At 47.3% G+C, this 19413-nt stretch overlaps 1 protein-coding gene across 4 annotated transcripts in view; it reads left to right on the top strand.

The window, feature by feature from the left end:
• The window catches only part of UBAP2 (ubiquitin associated protein 2), a 1436418-nt gene that overhangs the window by 1077583 nt on the left and 339422 nt on the right, over positions 1-19413 (top strand). For all 4 annotated transcript variants that reach the window (XM_086960301.1, XM_086960303.1, XM_086960302.1 and 1 more), the window contains exon 20: positions 11823-11914. In XM_086960301.1, coding sequence (XP_086816427.1) covers positions 11823-11914 — 92 coding nt within the window. The remainder of the gene's footprint in view (positions 1-11822; positions 11915-19413) is intronic.

The following is a 19413-nucleotide window of genomic DNA, read 5'->3' on the forward strand; positions in this document are numbered from 1 at the left end:
TTCCAGGCTCCGCACGATCCGAGGGCTCAACTACCATACTAGGAGTTGGGAAACCGCTTCGGGCTCCCAAATTTAGGTGGTTGTTGCACCGGGGCACTGGTGTGCCAGTTGAGGTTGGGTATGCGCCCCGTGGGGTGCTGGTTCGGTGGGATCGGGCGGCGGAGTTTTGGAATCCACGTCTTACTCCACTGCTATCTTGGCCACACGCCCTCAAATGCTTTTTAGAGAGTGATAAAAGTGCAAGAATCTCTGAACCATACAAGGCTAGAGGAGGGATTTACTCTTCAAAAGCCTTCATAAGGGGAGCAAATGACAGCCACCCCCTCCCTCCACATCTGATTAAGCTTAGTCAAACACCAGAACTTATGGGCATCCACCCTATTTACACAGAATTAACATAAGAACTATGTGAAATTGAATATCGTCATCATAAAAACTTTATTTCAATCCGAAGACCATAAAGGTACAAATGCGATACAATGCACAGAAGCGCTAATAAGACACACAGAATACAATAATAGCGGATATAAAAAGATAGTAATTATTCCATAGTCAACAATTCATTTTTCTTTTATGCACAAAATGGACCAGAGCAACAAAAACCTATGGCTACTCCAAGATGGACGTTATGGTCTGCCATGTTGACTTTGGTCATACGATGCACTACACTCATGACCGTGTAGGTATTCGCATTACATTTAAAAAGAGTGAACCTATTTAAAAAAAATCAGAAGCTTAAAAATTAAAATATGCATCAATTTTACTCTTTCAACATATTCCTTTTATTGCCCACATGCGGCCCAAAAATTTTGTAACTGATCAAACAATCGCCGGGCTAGAGTCTGATTTAGTGATGTGGAGAGCTTCACCACTAATACATGTTCCCAATAGGTTGCAGATTGGATTAAGCCATTTAGCTCTCGGACATGAGTACAATGAACAAGCAAAGATTACATGGGGCGGTTGACTCTGTTGCAGAAACACAGTTCTGGCAAAATGGGGAAAATATAGAAGGCTTTTGCCAAGAACATATGAAAGAGTTCAAAGGAAGAGAGCCAAACCTGAACTGCATATACAGTTTCCTGTCCTGAGGTAACATAACTAAATATTGTTCATATGAACTGGTTCGTATAAAATCCATAAACTCCATAGTTAAACGCCCCATAGTAAGTTGGAAAGTGAGTCCTGCGTTACCCAATCCCAGTACTGCTTCTTTACAAAATCTTTTCTGGGGAGTATTGCTGGGTCCTTTACGTCCCAATAGCCCTCAACCGCTATTGCGGGCAGCAGGGATTTCACATTATGAATCCAACCTATCTTCTTAGAGGGTACGCTAACTTCCATAAGAGCAGCGGCATACGTAAACCTCTCAGAGTGGACCTAATGCGTAACCAAAACAGTGCAGTTTAGCCTTCTCTCCAGTAGGAGACCTACCCAAATCTATCTTTAACGGGTAGAGTGGCATACTCTGGGGTAACAAGACCAGGGGCCTCAAATGTATTCTCAGAATTCCAAGAGGGCACCATCCCTTCGAACCCCCAGAGTTCGGCTCCATAAAGACCTGAGCACACTGCTTTAAAATCATAGATCTGGAATGGGGCTGCCACAGGTTTCCTGAAGGAAGTGCCATGTTCTGTTATTGAGGCCCCTGCTGTTTGCCTGTGCTTTAGGATCAGCGTAGCTATGTGAGGCTTCCAAGACAAATCTGCTGAAAGGGTGATACCCAGATATTCAAAGGTACTCTGCCTTTCCAGTGGAACACCTTCTAATGAAAGTTTACTTTTCAAGGATTTGTGGGGATTTAGGAATAGAAGCTTGATCTTTGCAGTGTGAACCCTCTAAGCCACAATAATCCCAGAAGGCTTTGAAGCAATTTAATAGCTGCTGAAGCCCTCCTGGGGCTTTAGATATTAACAGTGTATTGTCAACAACACCATTCACAACGAGGAAGTGTAGATGCCAGTATACAACCCTGCCATACCCCCTATTAACTTTTATTGGGTCGGTTTGTTGGCCCTGAACCCCATCGGACCCTAGAAAAGTTAGCCTGGTGTAAACGAAAAATTATAGATAAAATCTTCGTAGGAAGACACATCTTTTAAGACCTGCCACTGCTTGTTTCTTGGGAAGAGATCAAAGGCAGGTCTATGAAGGCTACTTAAAGGTTCGCCCCAACCAATGGCCGCAGTCTTCTAAGATAAAAGAAGAAAGCAGAACACCTGGTCATTGGTACTTGTTTTTTCTCCAGAGGCTGCTTGAAAGAGAGTCTGAATGTTGTGCTTGCTAATCCAGTCCTGTAACTTAGCAAGTACTGCACGAGCAAACGCCTTTTGATCACAATCTATAAGACTGATGGGTCTATTGTTACAGGGTAAAGACCTATCTCCTTTCTTGTACACAGGGATCACCTCAGTTCCCTTCCATGAATTAGTTATTGAAGCTTCCTCTGCTATCGCATTAGATAGGGCCAAAATGTAATTTGCCCAGTTCTCGCTATCATGTACAAATACATCACCGAATTGGCTTTCACAATTGATTTAATTCAGGACTTAATACAATTTTTGGGGAAAAAGTCTGTAGCTGTGACATTGACCAAATCAAGGGGGGCATCTTGTACAGCCGACACACAAGGCCCCGTATATAATAGAGCAAGCTGAGATTGAAATATTATTGGATGGAGGTGGTGGCCTATGGGTGTCCCCTCTAGTTACTAGAAGCCAAAATTTCTGCAAATCTTTCCTAGCACAGGCCTTCCCAATCAGTCTACATCTATTGTCGTCCCAGTCCCTTGTTGCTCTCACCTGAGCTGACATGTAGGACCTCCTCAGATCTCCCACTATGGCTAGATCCTTTGCTCTGATTGCCTGAGAAAGTTGACGTCTGGCCTCATGGTTAAACTAGGCAAACTGAAATCTTGGCTTAAGACGAGGATTAAGTGGGCATGAGGGTTCAACAAAATAAGTGGCCATTTGATCAAAGAGGCTAGTGGGAAAGGCCGGGATCTCTTCCAGCCCTCCCTGGTGGCTTGTTAGGCTTTTAATCTCTGCTGTACTTCAGTAGGTTTTGATTAAATATTTCAAGCTTCCCTTCGTCCAGTGTGCCCGCCCCCTACTTTAGGGCGACCCCAGTGTAGGATGGTGGAGATTAGGATCACTATCGGTGGTGGAACCCGCAGCCATATCGATCAATCTGGATGGGGAGTAGGTTAAGATGGGGACCTGCCACAGCGGGTCAACTTCCCTTAGTCCACAGACCTCCTCCCTGTCCAGTAGTTCAAAAGTAACGTTCAAAAGTAACGTTAAAATCACAAGCTACAATCAAGGGTTACAGTGTGAGCCTATCGCCCAAGCGCACTTCCAACTCATGTATGTAGTTGACCTCCTTCCCGCCCCGGTCCCTCTATCTTAGACATTGTAAATATCCAGTGGTTCACCATTCTGGCCTTTGAGATGGATAGCTAAATATCTGGACTGCTAGGTGAGAGCTCTCGGATTGTACAATTGAGTGAAATTCTTACTCCAATGAGTAATCCCCCCACAGGGGGGATTACTCATTGGAGTAAGCCTGGGACGTAAATAGTAGAGGTGCTCCAGCTTTTCTGAACTATACAAATATCAAGGGTTTCAATGTATTGAACCCAATGTTGGAGGGCCACTTTCAACCTCACCCTGGCCACATTCTATGACACTAGTTGGAGCTTGCTGGACTCTGACTTTACAGAGTTATTTGTGAGATTCGCTCGGGGCTCATATATGGAATTTCCTCTGCGTATGAGGCTCTAATTGATTTGTGAGTGGTGCTGCTCTAGGCAGCCTTCTTTGGGTCAAAGATAATTCTTTATTGTTCAATCCGCATCAGGGAGAGGAATTACATTATGAACTTTAACAAGTTGGCGCCTGATTGTATTGGTAGACTGTGTATTATGAATGGTGGGACAATCAACTATTGGAGACTTTGGACATCGATATGTGCCTAAGTTCTGAAGTAAATCATTAGCTGCCAGATTGTAATCTAAATCAAGATGGGGTACTGGGGAGTGGGCAATAGTTGAAGAGCAATGTTGTGACAATCTATTCTTGAATTGAAAGCTTGTGGATAAGGGAGGACTGGATCTAGCTTCGAGGGATATCAAATTGTGGACCATCTTCCCATCAGCCAGACACACATCGATACAGTCCGTAGAATTGCTAGCCCTTCTGGCTCTCAAGATATCCTCTCTGACTGAGCGGCATCCCCTCACATGGCGAATCCAGTGACGGGTTTTGTTTGAGGGAGTATTCCCCTTCAAACTTTTAATACAAAGGAGCCTTTGGTACATTAATCATGTAGATGGATTTGGGGGGCAATGGAAGATTATCTTGCCTGCCTAAAGAATTGTCTGGGGGATTCTGGATTCGAGTGGGCCTGAGTAGTGGGTCAAAAGTGTGAAGAAGGCCCCGTTGCATCGATGGGCCACTAGTGGCATGCACATGATATCCCTCCTCTCCCCTGTGGATCTCTATATAGATCCACCTCAACAGCGCCTCACTCATGGTTTGAAGGAGCAGTTGCATACGTATTTGTTGAGGCACAGTTTGTGCTGAATAGGTTGTGTTGGCATGGTTTGTAGGGCTCGAAATGGGGGTTGAATATCGCTCTTGCCTCTAGCTAATAAAAGCTTGATCTGTCCTGTCAGTTGATTAATTGCTGATTTCAGCATGCTAACTTCCGCACTCAAGTCATCTATAATCCTAGATACGGAGGAATCAGGCCAGGCTAACCTTTTGATTAGTGTATCACCTCAGCTTCATCTCTATTGTCACTCATATCCACCATAAAAACAAGCCTATTACACAACACAATCACTAACACATTGGTATATCTCCTTCCATGAGATATCAACAATATACACAAGACTACTTCAAAAGAATCTGGTAAGTAGCACAAATATATTCTTGTCTCCAAGGGGACACCAAACCCTATACTAAGAAAGTAGAATGCAAACTGCAAAGGAGAACAGGACTTTGACCAGAAGACTCAGATGAGCGGTGCACACAAGGAACCAACCTAGGTGAGTACCCGGGAACCCCACAGAGACTCTATGCAGAGTGGAAGAACATCTGCGTGCCCAATAGAAGTCAATAGAGAAGTTGCGATTGCAGTTTTAGAGAAGGACCCATCCCAGAGGACCATGAAGAAACCCTTTGGGGAGCCACTATACACCTGGATGTCCCAGGAACCAGGTTACCTGCACCGGATGCAGAGTTGAAGTGACGTCGGAACCTGCCATAGAAGAAAGTGGAAGACTTTGAAGAAGGTTCCTCTGGAGAAGCCTGTGTAAGAGTCCGGTGGAATCGAAGGGTGGATTCTTGAAGAGGAGTACCAGCAAACCGAGATGACCATGAGGCACGAAAGCATAATGCCCACAGAAGTCGAGAGGTTCAGGAGTGAAGATGGTGACCTTGTCGCTGCAGCTGTGAGGACCAAGTGACCTTGTGGAGGACTAGGAGCCATACACAAGCTGTCCCACGTCAAATTACGGTTTCTAGGAGATCGGTTTTCGGTGTGCACCAACAAGCCTTAGTCGCTGCAAATGGCATGAAGATAAAAAGATGCAAACGTTGGGACTAACAAGGTCCAAGGGACTCACCAAGTGCAGCAGGATCAGAGCAGGCCGCAAGCAAGCAGGGGAGCCCACTGAAGCAAAGGAAGACACTCGATAGTACCAACAGGCCAAAGTCACAGGTGTCGCAAGAGTGCCGAGCCAAAAAGCCTTGGCAAGTCAACATAGTGCACAGGGTTTTGGTCCCATTAGCTCCAACGAGGGATACTGTCCTCAAAATTGTTGAGAGGACAGGTCAGGCCTCTAGGGACCTGCAGAACCACCACCTGTGTTGCTGAGCCTCAGGAAGTCTGTAGGACAACAGGAGCAGCAGACTTGTCAGCTTCATTGCGGTGCCTGAAGATGCTGGGGAGTGACTTCTTTACTCCAAGGGAGATTCTTACGTTCCCTGTGACCCTGTAACAGGTAGTAGTTAGATTAAATGCCATATATCCATAAACATAATGCCATATATCCATAAACATAATGCCTCTTTCTAACATTAATGGGAATTTAGAAATATAAACTGAAGTGGAGGGGTTCGCCATGGCCCTGGCAAAAGAAAACTTGGGAATGCTAACCAGTGCCCTGAACACTTACGACCTCAATGTAGCCTCCCCGGGGTTCATTACAGTTTACAAGCAATTGTTAACATTTCAACGTTCTGAATGAATTCTCTTCAGAGCTTGATTTAAGCTAACAACCACAGGATATTCCAGAATTCCTTGCAAAGTCTTCTGCATTAATTAAATAACATCCAGTAGGGAGGAGGGTTGTAAATTGATCCATGCAGATGCTGTAGCCTGATTCGAAACTGTTAATCAGCCAAGGAAGAGCTACACAGTCCCAGAGAATTTAAGCTGAGCCCTATGCCTCCTGAAACTTCTGTTTCCACCAGAAATGTTGGAAAACTAAGGCACATGGAGGGTTAGAATCTAGGAGCCTTTTTCATATTAGTGGTCAACGAATTCTTAAAATGTATCCCTTGAAGTACACCACCAAAAAAGCTTTAGTTGTGCCTTGTATTCTCAGGACCTACTTCTTAGCACATAAAGTCCATGGTTCTCAAAAAGGCCCGAAAGAAACTGCATCAGAAGCAGGTTTTTTTTTGGGGGGGGGGGGACTAATGGCAGATGAGAGCAGGGGCAAGGCCAACCCTCATCCTGTCATCCTGACACACGTTCAGAACCCCTCAACTCGCTGGGGGTAGAATAAAGTGGCCAATGAATCCTAGTCAAGAAAATATGCAACCAGCAAAAATGCGTGGGACTGGACATGGCATACAGAGCTAGTTGTGTTAAGTTGTGTAATAAGATGGCCGCCGGGTAGGAGCTCCCGGTGGGAGCTCCAAGTGCTGGGGATCCCAATTTTGGTTTTTATCCCCGTTAGCACCCGGCTCGCGTTTTGTGCGAAGCAACACAAGAGTAACTGGAACAAGTAATTAGATTTAAAGTAACAGTAATTTCCTTACCTGCCTGGCGGTGGACGAAAGCTGCGGAGGATCCCCGACTTGCCTGGAAGCTGAGCCTCGCAGGAGAAGACGAGCCACCCATACCTTCCTCTTCGGTCCCTGGGCTCCCCCTGGCCAGTTTGCAGAGCACGACACGGATGTCTATTGCCTGGAGCCCGCAGCGCTCGACCGGTGCACGTTGTGGCTGCTTGTGAGCCAGTGGCTGCCTGCGCGACGAGCTGTGGCTGTGCACCAGAGGTATCCGACCCGCCGGCAATCACCACCGCTAGCGCCGGTCATCGGGGAATTGGAGCCTGACCGGGATCAATGCTGGCGCCGGACGAATGACGGGAACCCCACTGCGGAGTGTTCCTGCTTGCCTACAATCACCGCCGAGACCCCCGGTGCCCCGTTGGGAACTGTGCTGTCCTGCTCGCTAAGCTCCTGCCTGAGTGCTGCTCCGGGGCCCCAGGGCTCCGGGTCGGATTCTGCACAACGCGGCGACACCAGTGGAAGCAAGCGCCCTGTTGCCAAGGTGAGTTGCAATCACCGCTGAGACCCCCGGTGCCCCACGGGCTGTCCTGCTCGCTGAGCTCCTGCCTGACTGCTGCACCGGGGCTCCAGGGCTCCGGGACGGAATCTACACAACTCGGCGACTCCAGTGAAAGCAAGCGCACTGTGGCCAAGGTGAGCTCTGTGTCCCCCCCACTCTACAAGCTGAGCTCTGCGCCCCCCCCCCCCCCCCCCCCCTCCACTCCACTCCCTGAGATTTCGTGGAGCCGCGATCTGGGATGTAACTTTGCAGATGGGGGTGGAGAGTGGTCTGAACGAGTGCAGGTGAGAGAGGGCAACCCTACCCCCGTGAGACTCTTGGTGAGATTGTGGATCATTGCTCACACCGCGTCTCTAAGGCGGGTGCCCTGCCGCCCCCTCCCCCCCCCCAATAATTGACGTACAAGTATAAGTTCCCAAATGCCGCGTCTGCACAGGCGAGTTGGTGAATCGCCTGTCCTGATTAACTGTCCTGTTTAACACAATTGCAGCATGGTGAGAAAATGTTCATGAGGCTCCTGAAGTTTTATGCACGCAAATAACCTCTGTGATTGCTCTGAATGTACTACCACAGTGATACGGGCATGCAGAATTGTTTCTGTGGACAAAGCGGTCCCTGCACTCTCCACTAACTAAAATGGCGGGCCATAAAGAAGAGCCATAAATCGCCTCCACGGCCCACCAGATGACCATGAGGCTACATACCAATGAGCTCAGGGGTCACCAAAATAGAGATAAGACGCGCTCCTCTCCTCCTTGCAACACTGGAGCTGTACCTTCTCCTCCCCACCAACTAACACAGATGATGGACTAACCCGACCTGCCCTAGAGTAGAAAGGGAAACCTAACTCTCTAAAAGTCTTCAACAACAGACAAAGGACTACTACAAAGGACGCTTGATTCTGCATGTGCTACTCGGGCGGCCATCTGAACATAACCTAAGAACTGGTCTTTTTATACCAATCCCACCCACCACAGACTGTACATAGCTCTGTATCTAAATCGTCGTGTGATTAAGTGTCTGCCTTTTATTGCAGTATTATATTTCTCATGGTATGTAATTCTTCGTGTGATTAAGTGTCTGCCTTTTATTACAGTATTATATTTCTCATGGTATTTTATACATTTTGTGTAACCTGCACCCATTTTCACTTTTCCCCACCGGTAGTGCACAGATCGCGACCTCATATTTCACCGGTTGCTCACTAGAGTCATATGTGCCTACTGTAGCCTTATGTTTGCACCTATATTGGTTCCGGTATATCTTTAATATTCTACTCCAGTATATCTATAGTAGTACATTCTTATTTGCATACTGTATAATTTGTAAGCTGCACCCATCTTACTTTTATCCCTATTATGCACTGTCTGCTACCTCATATACTTTGTTCATTTGTAAGCTGCAAACGCTCTTTCTCAGGAATGGCACCCAGGATCTGGAACTCACTCCCTCCCGAAACCAGGCTCATCTCCTCCATCGCACTTTTTAAGAAAGGAGTAAATGCTATTCTCATGCCGAATACACTTGACCTATTAACGTTATCCGTAAAGACTCTGCACCAATCTGTATTATTCTACACGTTCCCTACGACTATGTGTTTTACCTGTATTATTGACTTACCTGACTATCTATGCACACATCTATCTGTAATACTTGCATTATTGATGTACCTGTTTTACTTTACTCCCTAATGACCTGAGTTTCACTCCCGTGGTGGTATTCCCTGCTTTGTAAAGCGCTCTGATATCTGCAAAGATCTTGTTCGCGCTATATAAAACTTTCAAAATAAAAAATAAATAAAATAAAAACAGCAGAAGGCTAGGAAGCTGTAGGTGCGAACTGTGTTGTCTGTGCTGACGTTAGCGTAAGGGTAAGGAGCCTTAATCGTAATTTTTCAGCAGTCACATGATACAGAAGATTCTTTGGACTTGAGTCAAAAACACTATTAGACTGACAGGCCATGTTGTACAGGGATATTGTTAGGCCCACAGACTCCGGGAAATCAGCCAGTCAGTCATCAGTTTACCACCAACTGGAAGGACTGGTGCAAAATTAAATATCACGTATGTGAAATATATTTCACTGAAGTGAGTCCATGTTACATTTCTAAACTCGATCTACAGAACCAAAAATGTAAGCCCTAGTCCTCTTGTACTACAGGAACGATCTGTGGAACTGCATGCAGGCCAAGTTGCAGAGGACCACAAAAGATAAACATGTGTAGTCCTTATCCATCCTGCGTTCCTTTGTGACCGGATGGTCACGATGACTATAATTGGCACTTAGTGTTTCTTGGCACTATTCCTACTTAAGGCATTCAAATTTCATATCTGCGGTTTCCCCTCATTGGATTTTTGTCATTTCGGTGTCATTTTGTTTATTAAATATTACTCTGTTTTTCTAATTCGGTTTGGGATTTTTGTTTTGCATTTTGACTTTATTACTGTTAAGGTAATTTATAAAGTATGTATGCAGCACAAAAAGTTAAGCCTGGTCTGCTCTGCACCACAGCAACCAGGGGTTGAGTACAGGTTTATTTTTTTACTTTAAGGGTACACCCTGACAAGGGCTGTGATTATTTGTTAAAGTGGATAGTCACCCACCCCAAATAATATTCCAGCTCCGTACACCTGGGTCGGATATACAGCTGCAATGTGGTCTAACATTCAAACTTTCACCAAGTATTTATTGTGTGGACATTTGCAACCCGACTGTAAAACTTTGTTTTAATTTCTCCACCTGCATGACTGAAGTTGCTAGATGGATGAATATCCAGTGCCTCAAGCTCAACACAGACACCTCACTCTGGGACTCCATCTGGTAGTCTGCCGAGCGCGGACCTACACCCCTCCAACCAACTCATGCAAGGAACCTCAGAATAGTAATCAACAACAACCTTATGACAGGCCAAATGACTGTATTCTCCATCTCCTGCTTCGACACACACAAAATGCTCAAGAGCACCTTCATATGGCTGCCCATCAACAATCGCAGAACTATCACTCTAGCCCTCATCAGCAAGCTGAACCACAGCAACGCACGCTTTGTTGGAATCAATTATTTGACCAAAAGACTTCAACCGTAACAAAACTCGCCAGCCAGGCTCACCCCTCACCTCCCATCCCACATTAGCATCACCTCACACCTCAAAAGACTCCGCTGGCTTCCAATCCACAAACAAGCACTCTTCAGGCTTCTCAGACACACATAAAACTACTTAAATAACATTGGCGCTACATTCCTCAATAACCACATAAACTTCCACACACCTACCTGAAGCTCTGCCCAGACAGACTCCTACTTGCACACAACCACTGCATATGCATAACCAGATCCAGCGGCATTGTCTTCCGTCCTCACTCCTAAAGGCTGGAACAACCCGCCCTTGTGCATCAGGCTCCTCCTCTGTTCTCGATTTCTTCAAGAAACCCAATACCTGGCTCATAATCTAGCCCACAGCCCTGGGTTGGCATATTCCGCTCCTGTTTCAGCCCCAGGAGACCCTCCCGAGTGAGTTATGCGTTATGCAAATACCCATAACACACCCAGTATACATATGCTTTCTTGCTTCCCACACATCTACTTGATCTCACTCTCATGCAAAAACACAATCTAGGGTGTGTTAAGAAAGAATTATGAGTTACTTCTGTGTGATCCAGTATCCTCTTGTGCATATCTGCTAAGTATACTTGAGCTATTTAAGATCTGTTTGGGAGTCCTGAGCCCTACAAATAGTTGCTGAACTTCAAAACTTGAATTAGAAAAGTTGCAGACCGTTTTTGGCCCTTGGTCATCAATTAAAATGTGCTGCCCTTGAATCCTGTGTAGTTACTAAGAGTTTCGGTACTTGTTTAGCTAGCCATTACTGGCTATATAGTTGTGCTTCAGACAGACATAATTTGAAAACTGATAACTTTTGTGCTTCGTTTGTGTTGACTCCCAGTTCTCTTTTCCTGGTATCTGTGCGTACCTTCAAAGAGGAGTGTGCTGCGTGTGTGAGCTGGTACAAGTATGTGTAACAGTGCAGGAGCTTGTTTTCCTGAATATATAAATTGCAACTATCCTCCATCAGTTGAAACAGAGCAGAGGGTAAAGTAAACAAGTCATTAATCTACACATGAGTATTTTGGCTTGGTTCGGTTTGTAACACAGAAGTGCTAAATTCTCAATGCGATGTAGATGGATGAATTCCAAGTAGCTGAGACAAGATTAAGTAACCTACTTTTTTATTTTTGCAGGGAAAGCTCCACCTAACCTGCCTCAAGGAGTACCACCATTATTGCATAGCCAGTATATCATGGGCCCTGGAGGACTTCTACCTGCCTACCCAGTGAGCTGTTTTTTTTCTCGCCTTTATTATATGTACTGTACTGTTATTGCATTCTCATAATGCCTTAAGTATTGACTGAAGAATCAATGTATGTCCCAATTTTCTATGGGCCAGATGTAGAAAGAGTAGGAATAGTAATTTCCAAATAGTTATTTTATCCAAATTGCTATACCCTATATACAACACTTTTGGTTACATACTTGCGATTCCTAGTTGGTCCCAAATCAATCTACCTTATGAATATTAATGAGTTAGGTTGGAGTTTGCAGCCAATTAGGAATGCCGCCTTCACAGGGATGGTGGCCTGCTGAGGTAAGCAGACTCCCATGCCTGTGATTGCCTTTGAATAAAGATTTTTTTTTTTCATTTTTTTTTTGTTAGATGCTAGCAGTTTTCCTGTGAATAAAACTGGATGCGTTGGAACAATACAAAATTAAACATTTTGTTCACATTTTTTAGAAGCAGGCAATGGTCCATGGGGACCCCTTCCAGTTTGCAAATGCCTTACCACCAACTTTGTGTTGTAGGTAAAATATCAAGATTTTGTGACTAAAACCTGATAGACATCTAGCCACAAATTCCTTAACTTTCGAATTCTCCCCCTGTGTCAGTCTAGATCTAAACATTTTTCAGCAGCGCCTCTGGGCACCAGGGGATGGTGTTTTATAACTCCATCATGACGTCAACTGTGGTTGTGACATCAGGTGAGTTATACAAGTCCCCTCCAGTGAGCGGACATCAGTTTCTTCTTTTCCGCATTGTAACGCGAATCTGGAGAAGCAGTTCCTTTGGCTGTTTTCTGGCCTACCTCAACATTTTGTGTCGGTTGGAACAGTGTGCTCTTCATGTCTTCAAGCTTTAAGCCTTGTGGTTCTTGTGCACAACAGATGTTGGCCACGGACCCTCATTCCGTTTCTGTGTTGCTAGGGGAGAACCCCATGACTCCAAAGATTGCGGATCAGAAGCTGAAGCCGAAGGCACTCTCTGAACACAATATGAAACTTCTGGCGGTGCGGTCCACTGAGACTTCACACCGGCCTCGGTCTTCTTCTTCTTGTGGCCATTCACTGCGATATTTCAGTAGCTTGATTCGTTCCCATGGATGTCACTCGAAACCATTGACATCCCTAGGTAAGAGCAGAGGGTAGAAGTTGCAGCCCCATTGAGACTCCATCTCTCAGGCTTGAACTCCTGTTCTATTGTTGAGAAGGCCATACACAATTTCACCTTGCACATCCCCGTTGTAGGAGCCTGGCTTAGTATATGGTGCACACTTATTTAAGTGAGACACTTTGCACTATTCCAGAAAAACCCTTATGGTGATTTTAGTGGTCCTTTATACCCATAAATAGCTCTCAAAGTTGTAGCTGTGGAAAGCTGCCTTCAGGCTGATTTTGAAGGGGTGTTCAGCTGCTTGTTTTACCAGTACAATCTTATTGTGTATGTTAAAAAAGAAAGAACCACATAGTGTTAACATAAAAATACCTTATTACGCAACACTCACTAACAGATTGGTGTATCTCCTACCCCGAGATATCAACACAATACTTTAAATGCAATTAGGTAAGTAGCACAAGATTCAGTGGTTGCCAGGGGGAGACAAAACCATATATCTGAAAGAAACACTTGGTTATAGATTCCTTACCTTAGAATTACCCCCAGGTGTCAGAAGGTGGCATCTGTCAACTCCGTCGTCGTGCTCACCGGGATGACCTCACTGTAGCTACATAGATGCCGCCGTCGCACACTGACGTCAGTTCTTTCTTTTACTGCCCCAGCAGACGCAGATCCGGAGAGAGCGGTACCCCCAGTCATTGTTTGACTGACTTTTTTGTCAACGTTGTTTTGTTTTTTAGCTCCTGGTGAACGAGAGATGCCGGGATTCAATACCTGCGGTTCCTGTAACCATCTGTCGGTGACGGATCTGCACCGCGTGTCCCTCTACTTCCTGGAGTGCTACCATGACCCCAAGTCGTGCTCCGACGGCCGGACCATGGCCCCGAAGTCTTTGCGGGAGCGGTCCGAAAGCTAAGCTACTCTAGGCCAAGCAGTTGGCTCCGCGTCGGAGGTCGAGGGACCAGTCGCAGAGCCAACCTCATTCTTCATCTAAGTTTTTGCACTCAAGCTCAGGTAAGTCGAAACACAAGAAGAAGTTAAAGAAGGCCCAACACAAGGGCTCCTGTGGACAGGATGATTGCTCGACGCTCCCGCCGGCCCCAGGCAACCCCACTTTCCTCTCCCAACACCACACCCCTGAGAGCTTGGTGGTCCAAGCCTCTACATCCAAGGGCGAATTCTCAACCGCTCCACCTGATAGGGAATCCAAAAAGCTGGACCATCTTGGGAAGATGTTTTCTTTCTCCAGCTTAGGACTGCAGACTGTAAACACCCAGTAAGCATCTGTTCTTGGCATTTAGAGCTGTAGATTCACATGGACCATCCCACCTCCCCGGGCATCTGTAGTTGCAGTTTTCATCATTTACATTACATATACATGGACATCTCGGTACTACACTCACTCACGCCATTCTCACCCTCTTGCGGAAAAACAATCTAACAATGGAATCTGAAAGAGACCATTAGTTCTATATTCCTTACCTTAGAATTATCCCCAGGCGTCAGACTGGATCTGGAGAAATATTTTCTTGGCAGTACCCTTGCGCCCCCTTAAAAGACGCCGGTCGACTCTGCTTCCTTCGTTGGCGTCGTAGTCGCCGGTATGACGTTGCAGTGTCTACTTAGACGCCACCCCTGTGCGTTGACATCAGTTTTTTCTTTTTCTCTGCCAGCCAGCGCAGATTCGAAGAGAGCGTTTCCCTCAGTCACTTTTTGACTAATCTTTATTGTCTTTTGTCGACCTCTTTGTCAGTCTTCAAACTCCTGATAGCACGAGGCATGTCCCATCGTTGACTAGCTTAAAGCCCTGTGACTCCTGTCACAAGTTGATGTCCGTCACCGATCCACACCTCGTGTGCCTGTGGTGCCTAGAGCATGTCCACGATCCAAAGTCATGCTCCAACTGCCAGGCCATGAACCCAAAGTCTTTGCCGTAGCGGTCTCGAAAGCTTTTGGAGGTCCAGCAGTCCGCGCTGCTCATGGTCTCCATCAAGTGGAACATTGCAGGACCGGTCGCGGAGTCATTACTATTCGTCTTCGCAGTTTTTGCACGCCTCTGGTAAGCAGAAGCGCAAAAAAAAGACGGAAAAGCATAATTGCTCTCTACCTTCTCCCCGGCTGTCGGACAATACAATGCAAAACCCGGAGCATAGTCGCTCTCCAGCTCCTTCCTCCGAGCCTGTTGGGACGGCTCTACTGTTCCCTCTCTTTCCTGGAGCCTGAGGGTCCCCTGCCTAGCTTCATCAATTTTACGAAGCGCTGCACAGCAGCTTTGGGCAGCTCGACTCCACAGGCAGGCCTTCGGGCCCCACGGACTTGGTTGGGGACCCTAGGTCTTGGATGCTGGTGGCACCGGTGCCGCTGGGTCCCTAAGGACCCAGGCCTCGATCCGAATTGGTGCCGGTCAACATCACGGTAACTTCCCCGATGTCAATTCCATTTGTGCCGCCCCCGATGCTGGTTGTGCCCCCAACCAGCGTCGATCCCAGCCTCATCTCTAATGTGGACACGGAGCCGGACCAACAACGCTCTACGCCGGTACCGGCGTCGGAGGGTACTTTTGTACCGCTGTTCATCCCTGGCGTTCCTTACCACCCTGATTGGCAGCCAGATGAAGGTGAGGAGAACTAGGAGGGGTCAATTGACCCTATAGAAGACCAGCTTGAAGAGCCGGACTGGCGCGAGGAGTTGGCTGATGCCAGTCGTCTGGGTACTTTTTCATACCTTGGTATGCTTTCCCGTCCTATCGTGGCTACAGAAGAGGGAGCTTCCTACGCGTGGGTTTGCGTAAGGCGGCTGAGGCCTTGAATTTCCTATGGTGACTGTCAGGACCAACCCACCTGACTGACGTGTTTCAGCTACCAGCAGCCTCTTCGGAGCCCCTTCTGCCTTTTAATGAGGCCCTCACTGACATCCTTCTGGGCACTTGGTCCAAGCCCAGCACATGGGTGTAGGAAGGTGGATATCTGACTATGGTTACCCCCAACTTTTTGCCTAGTGTTTAGCTGGTTTTCGACTTAGTTGGCCTGGGATCCTGCTATTCAGGACCCCAGGCTTCCTGCTCTCTCTGTTAAAATGGACTCCATGCACCTTAGGTACATATCTAATTGGTATTGGGTCACCCTTGTCCTTGTACAGTGTACCATAGGTACCCAGGGCATAAGTGCACCCTATGCCTACCAGGGGCTGCAGCATGTATTATGCCACCCCTGGCTGGCCATCCAAATTTGACACAACTGGCTGATCAATCAGCTGGGGCAAGGTGGTGTAATCACCCTTTGCTTTAGATATAGTATACCTATATCTAAACCTAAAATGGACACATATACTCCTATAAGTCACTCCTATGGCAGGCCTTAACAATCCTGGAGGCAGAGTGCTTGGAATTATGTGAGATAGTACTCAGGCATGAGCTGAGCCTGTCTGCAGTTTTCGGAACCAAGTCCTTTAGCTGTTTCCATGGTAACGCTCTACCATATACTCTTAAGTGCATTATAATCCTCGCGGTTATTGCTAACTTTGGCATAGCATTATCAAAACCTGTCAAGTAAGGTGTCATACGAATTGAATACTACCCCCTCGCCAATTCTGGCGACGGGGGTAGCATTCCACCCTTCTAGAGGGACACAACATGTATGTAACTGTGAACCTCGGTTAAAGTTCACTCGAGCCTCAGCATCACAAAATGGATGCTGCCACCACAGATACAAGTCTGACCTCCTGCTGCTGGGAGTCCTTCCAGCGAGGGAGGCTTGGACAAAGGGTTTCTTGCCTTGGAAGGTGCTAGCACCACCCCAGACAGGATTTTGTGTATTAGTTAGGACAGGCCTGAAAGGAATGAGACGTGCCTGGGGCACACAAGGTGCCCTGTGCATACACCGGTTCAAACCAGTTGCTGGGGCACTCAAGCCCCAGCTCTGGCGCGAAACTGGACAAGGGATAGGGGGTGTAACCACCCCCTTCCTGGTCCCACCCAAAGGAGGGACCTAGTCATAGTACAGCCCCCTTTAGGAGAATAAAGGTAGGAACTGGTCCCATTCCAAATTAGATAATCCTGATTTGAAACTACAAGAAGAAACTCTGGACTTCGACGTTCTGCTCCACAGAAGACTGAAGAAATCTCCCTTGTGGCCAAGGAGTGACCACCCTGCACAAGCAGGCACCCTCAAGCGTTCCAGCGGTTCACTTTGTCGTCTTGCCGAGTGGATCCAGACTTCAGAGCCCGACGAGACCCGGACTTCCAGACCTCTCCGACCTCTACCTACATCTGCAGCTCAGCTGAGATCCGTGGGTGCAACGAGACACGTGGGACCGGCCTTCTTGGAGAAACTGCACTTCGCTTCCAGCACGACTTCAGAGGCATCCTCGACTAAGTGCTTTGGGGATTGAGAATCCCCAGCCCCGAGCAGCTCCTGCACAGAAGATCAGCCCTCCAGCATCCACGAGATCTGCGTGGGGCCCTTTTGCTTGATTGCTGCCCGACGTGTTGTCTGGTCACTTGCCGGCTGTCTAGTGGCCTCCTAGACGACGATCCTTGAAATCCACACTGCTGGTCTGGTTGCTCCAGACTGGCCCTTGCTTCCCTGCAAAGGAAAGCAAAGGACCCTCCTGGTCCGCACCAGACGCCTTTTCCACTCACTGCGTGGGTTGCCTTTGCCAATGCCTGTTGACGCCGAATCCGGAACCAACACCGCCGACAGCGAGAGCCTGCGTGGGACAGCTTGTGCCTCCATCCTGGTCGTCCAAGACACCTCCTGGTCCACGTGGCTGCAGAGTCAAGCGTCCACTCTTCACCTGATCGCGACAACAGCATCTGGTTCCTTCCTGGTTCCACTCCAGTCACTGGCTAGTGACTGTGAACATTGTCCCCTCTGCTTTCAGGTCTTTATCTTCCTCGATCCACCCTTGGATCGCTCCGGACATCTTCCTTCTGGCTGCCTGCAGCATCTTTTCTTCCAGGCTCCATAGACTTCAACGCGGAAACCTGACACACTTTGACACCTATGCACCCACAGCCCGTGGGTGAGGTGACAAGAGCATTTCGGTGCTCAAGGGTAGATTGACTCTCCTAGTGTCCAGATTTCCAGTCGTTTTAGTCCTAGCTGGTCGGAACTGTCGAATACTTACCTTTTCGTAATTTGTACTGTCCATTGACTTTGTTACGCATCTCGCGTGTGAGTTCACACTCTGCACGCGCGTCCCGTGGGCCTCCTATTACTTACCTCAGGTTAGGTTTGTGTAGTCCCAGCGATCCTACAGCCTCTGGACAGCTCCATTCCTTCTATGGATTTCCTTATACCATTTACTTAGTATATGGTTTGTCGTGCCCCTAGGGCACCATTGTAATTTGTGCAACTTAACATATTTTTCTTAAGAGTCTTGTCATGTGCTTAGCCCTCTGATCTCATAAAGAGTTCAGAGGTGTATGTTAGTTAAAAAATATCTTGTTTATTTTCATAACTACCTGTGTGGTGTCCTTTCATTTGGTATTCAAGGGGTTATATGTGGTAAAACAGCTGGCTTCACATGCCAAAAGAGTGTAGCCTAAGACTGCTTTGTCCATGCTACCATTAGGATAACTAGTCTATAAGGTTGACTTACAACCAATCACCATAAGAGTTGTTTGGACTGATACAAGGTGATCACTAGAATTAGTGAGCATCATATATCAGGCCAACTTCTCACAATGGGCTCCTGTGGACAGGATGATTGCCCAACAACACCGCCTAGCCAACCCACTTTTCCTCTCCCAACACCCTACCCCTGGTGGTCCAAGCCTCATCCTCTTAGGGTGAATTCCCTTTTGCTCCCCCAGATTGGGAATCTAAGAAGCTGGACCATCTTGGGAAGATCTTTTCTTCCGCCAGCTTAGGACTGCGGTCGGTGAACACCGCTGGTCTATTGGGCCTGTTACATGGTTATACAATTGCGCAAGTGCTGCCACAGTGTCTGGAGGGGGCCCGGGCCCTGCTCACCCGCGTCGTTGCGGAGGATCAAGACATAGCCATAGCCAAGTTCACCATCTGGTGTGAGCTGGATACTGCGACTTGCTGGGTAGAGCAGTTTCTACATCGGTAGCCCTGCGGCGTTACGCCTACATGAGAATGTTTAGCTTCTCTGGGATGTCCAATTTACCTTTTTGGACATGCCCTTCGATGGCCATCGCCTGTTTGGTGACAAGGTGGACAATGCGCTTGAGCGCTTAACGGACTCGTGGGCCACAGCTAGATCTTTGGGCCTCGCAGCAACTTCTCACCCCATGCAGTCTGCCTTTCCCCTCTTTCGTTGCTACAGAAGGTGTGCCCCACCACGTTCCACCCAGAGCCATGGAGCTGGGCAAGCAACCCGTGGTGGGGGATATGGGACCCACTGTTGTTTGTCTG

The sequence above is a fragment of the Lissotriton vulgaris genome, chromosome 3_1 (assembly GCF_964263255.1).
Source record: "Lissotriton vulgaris chromosome 3_1, aLisVul1.2, whole genome shotgun sequence".
NCBI lineage: Eukaryota > Metazoa > Chordata > Amphibia > Caudata > Salamandridae > Lissotriton > Lissotriton vulgaris.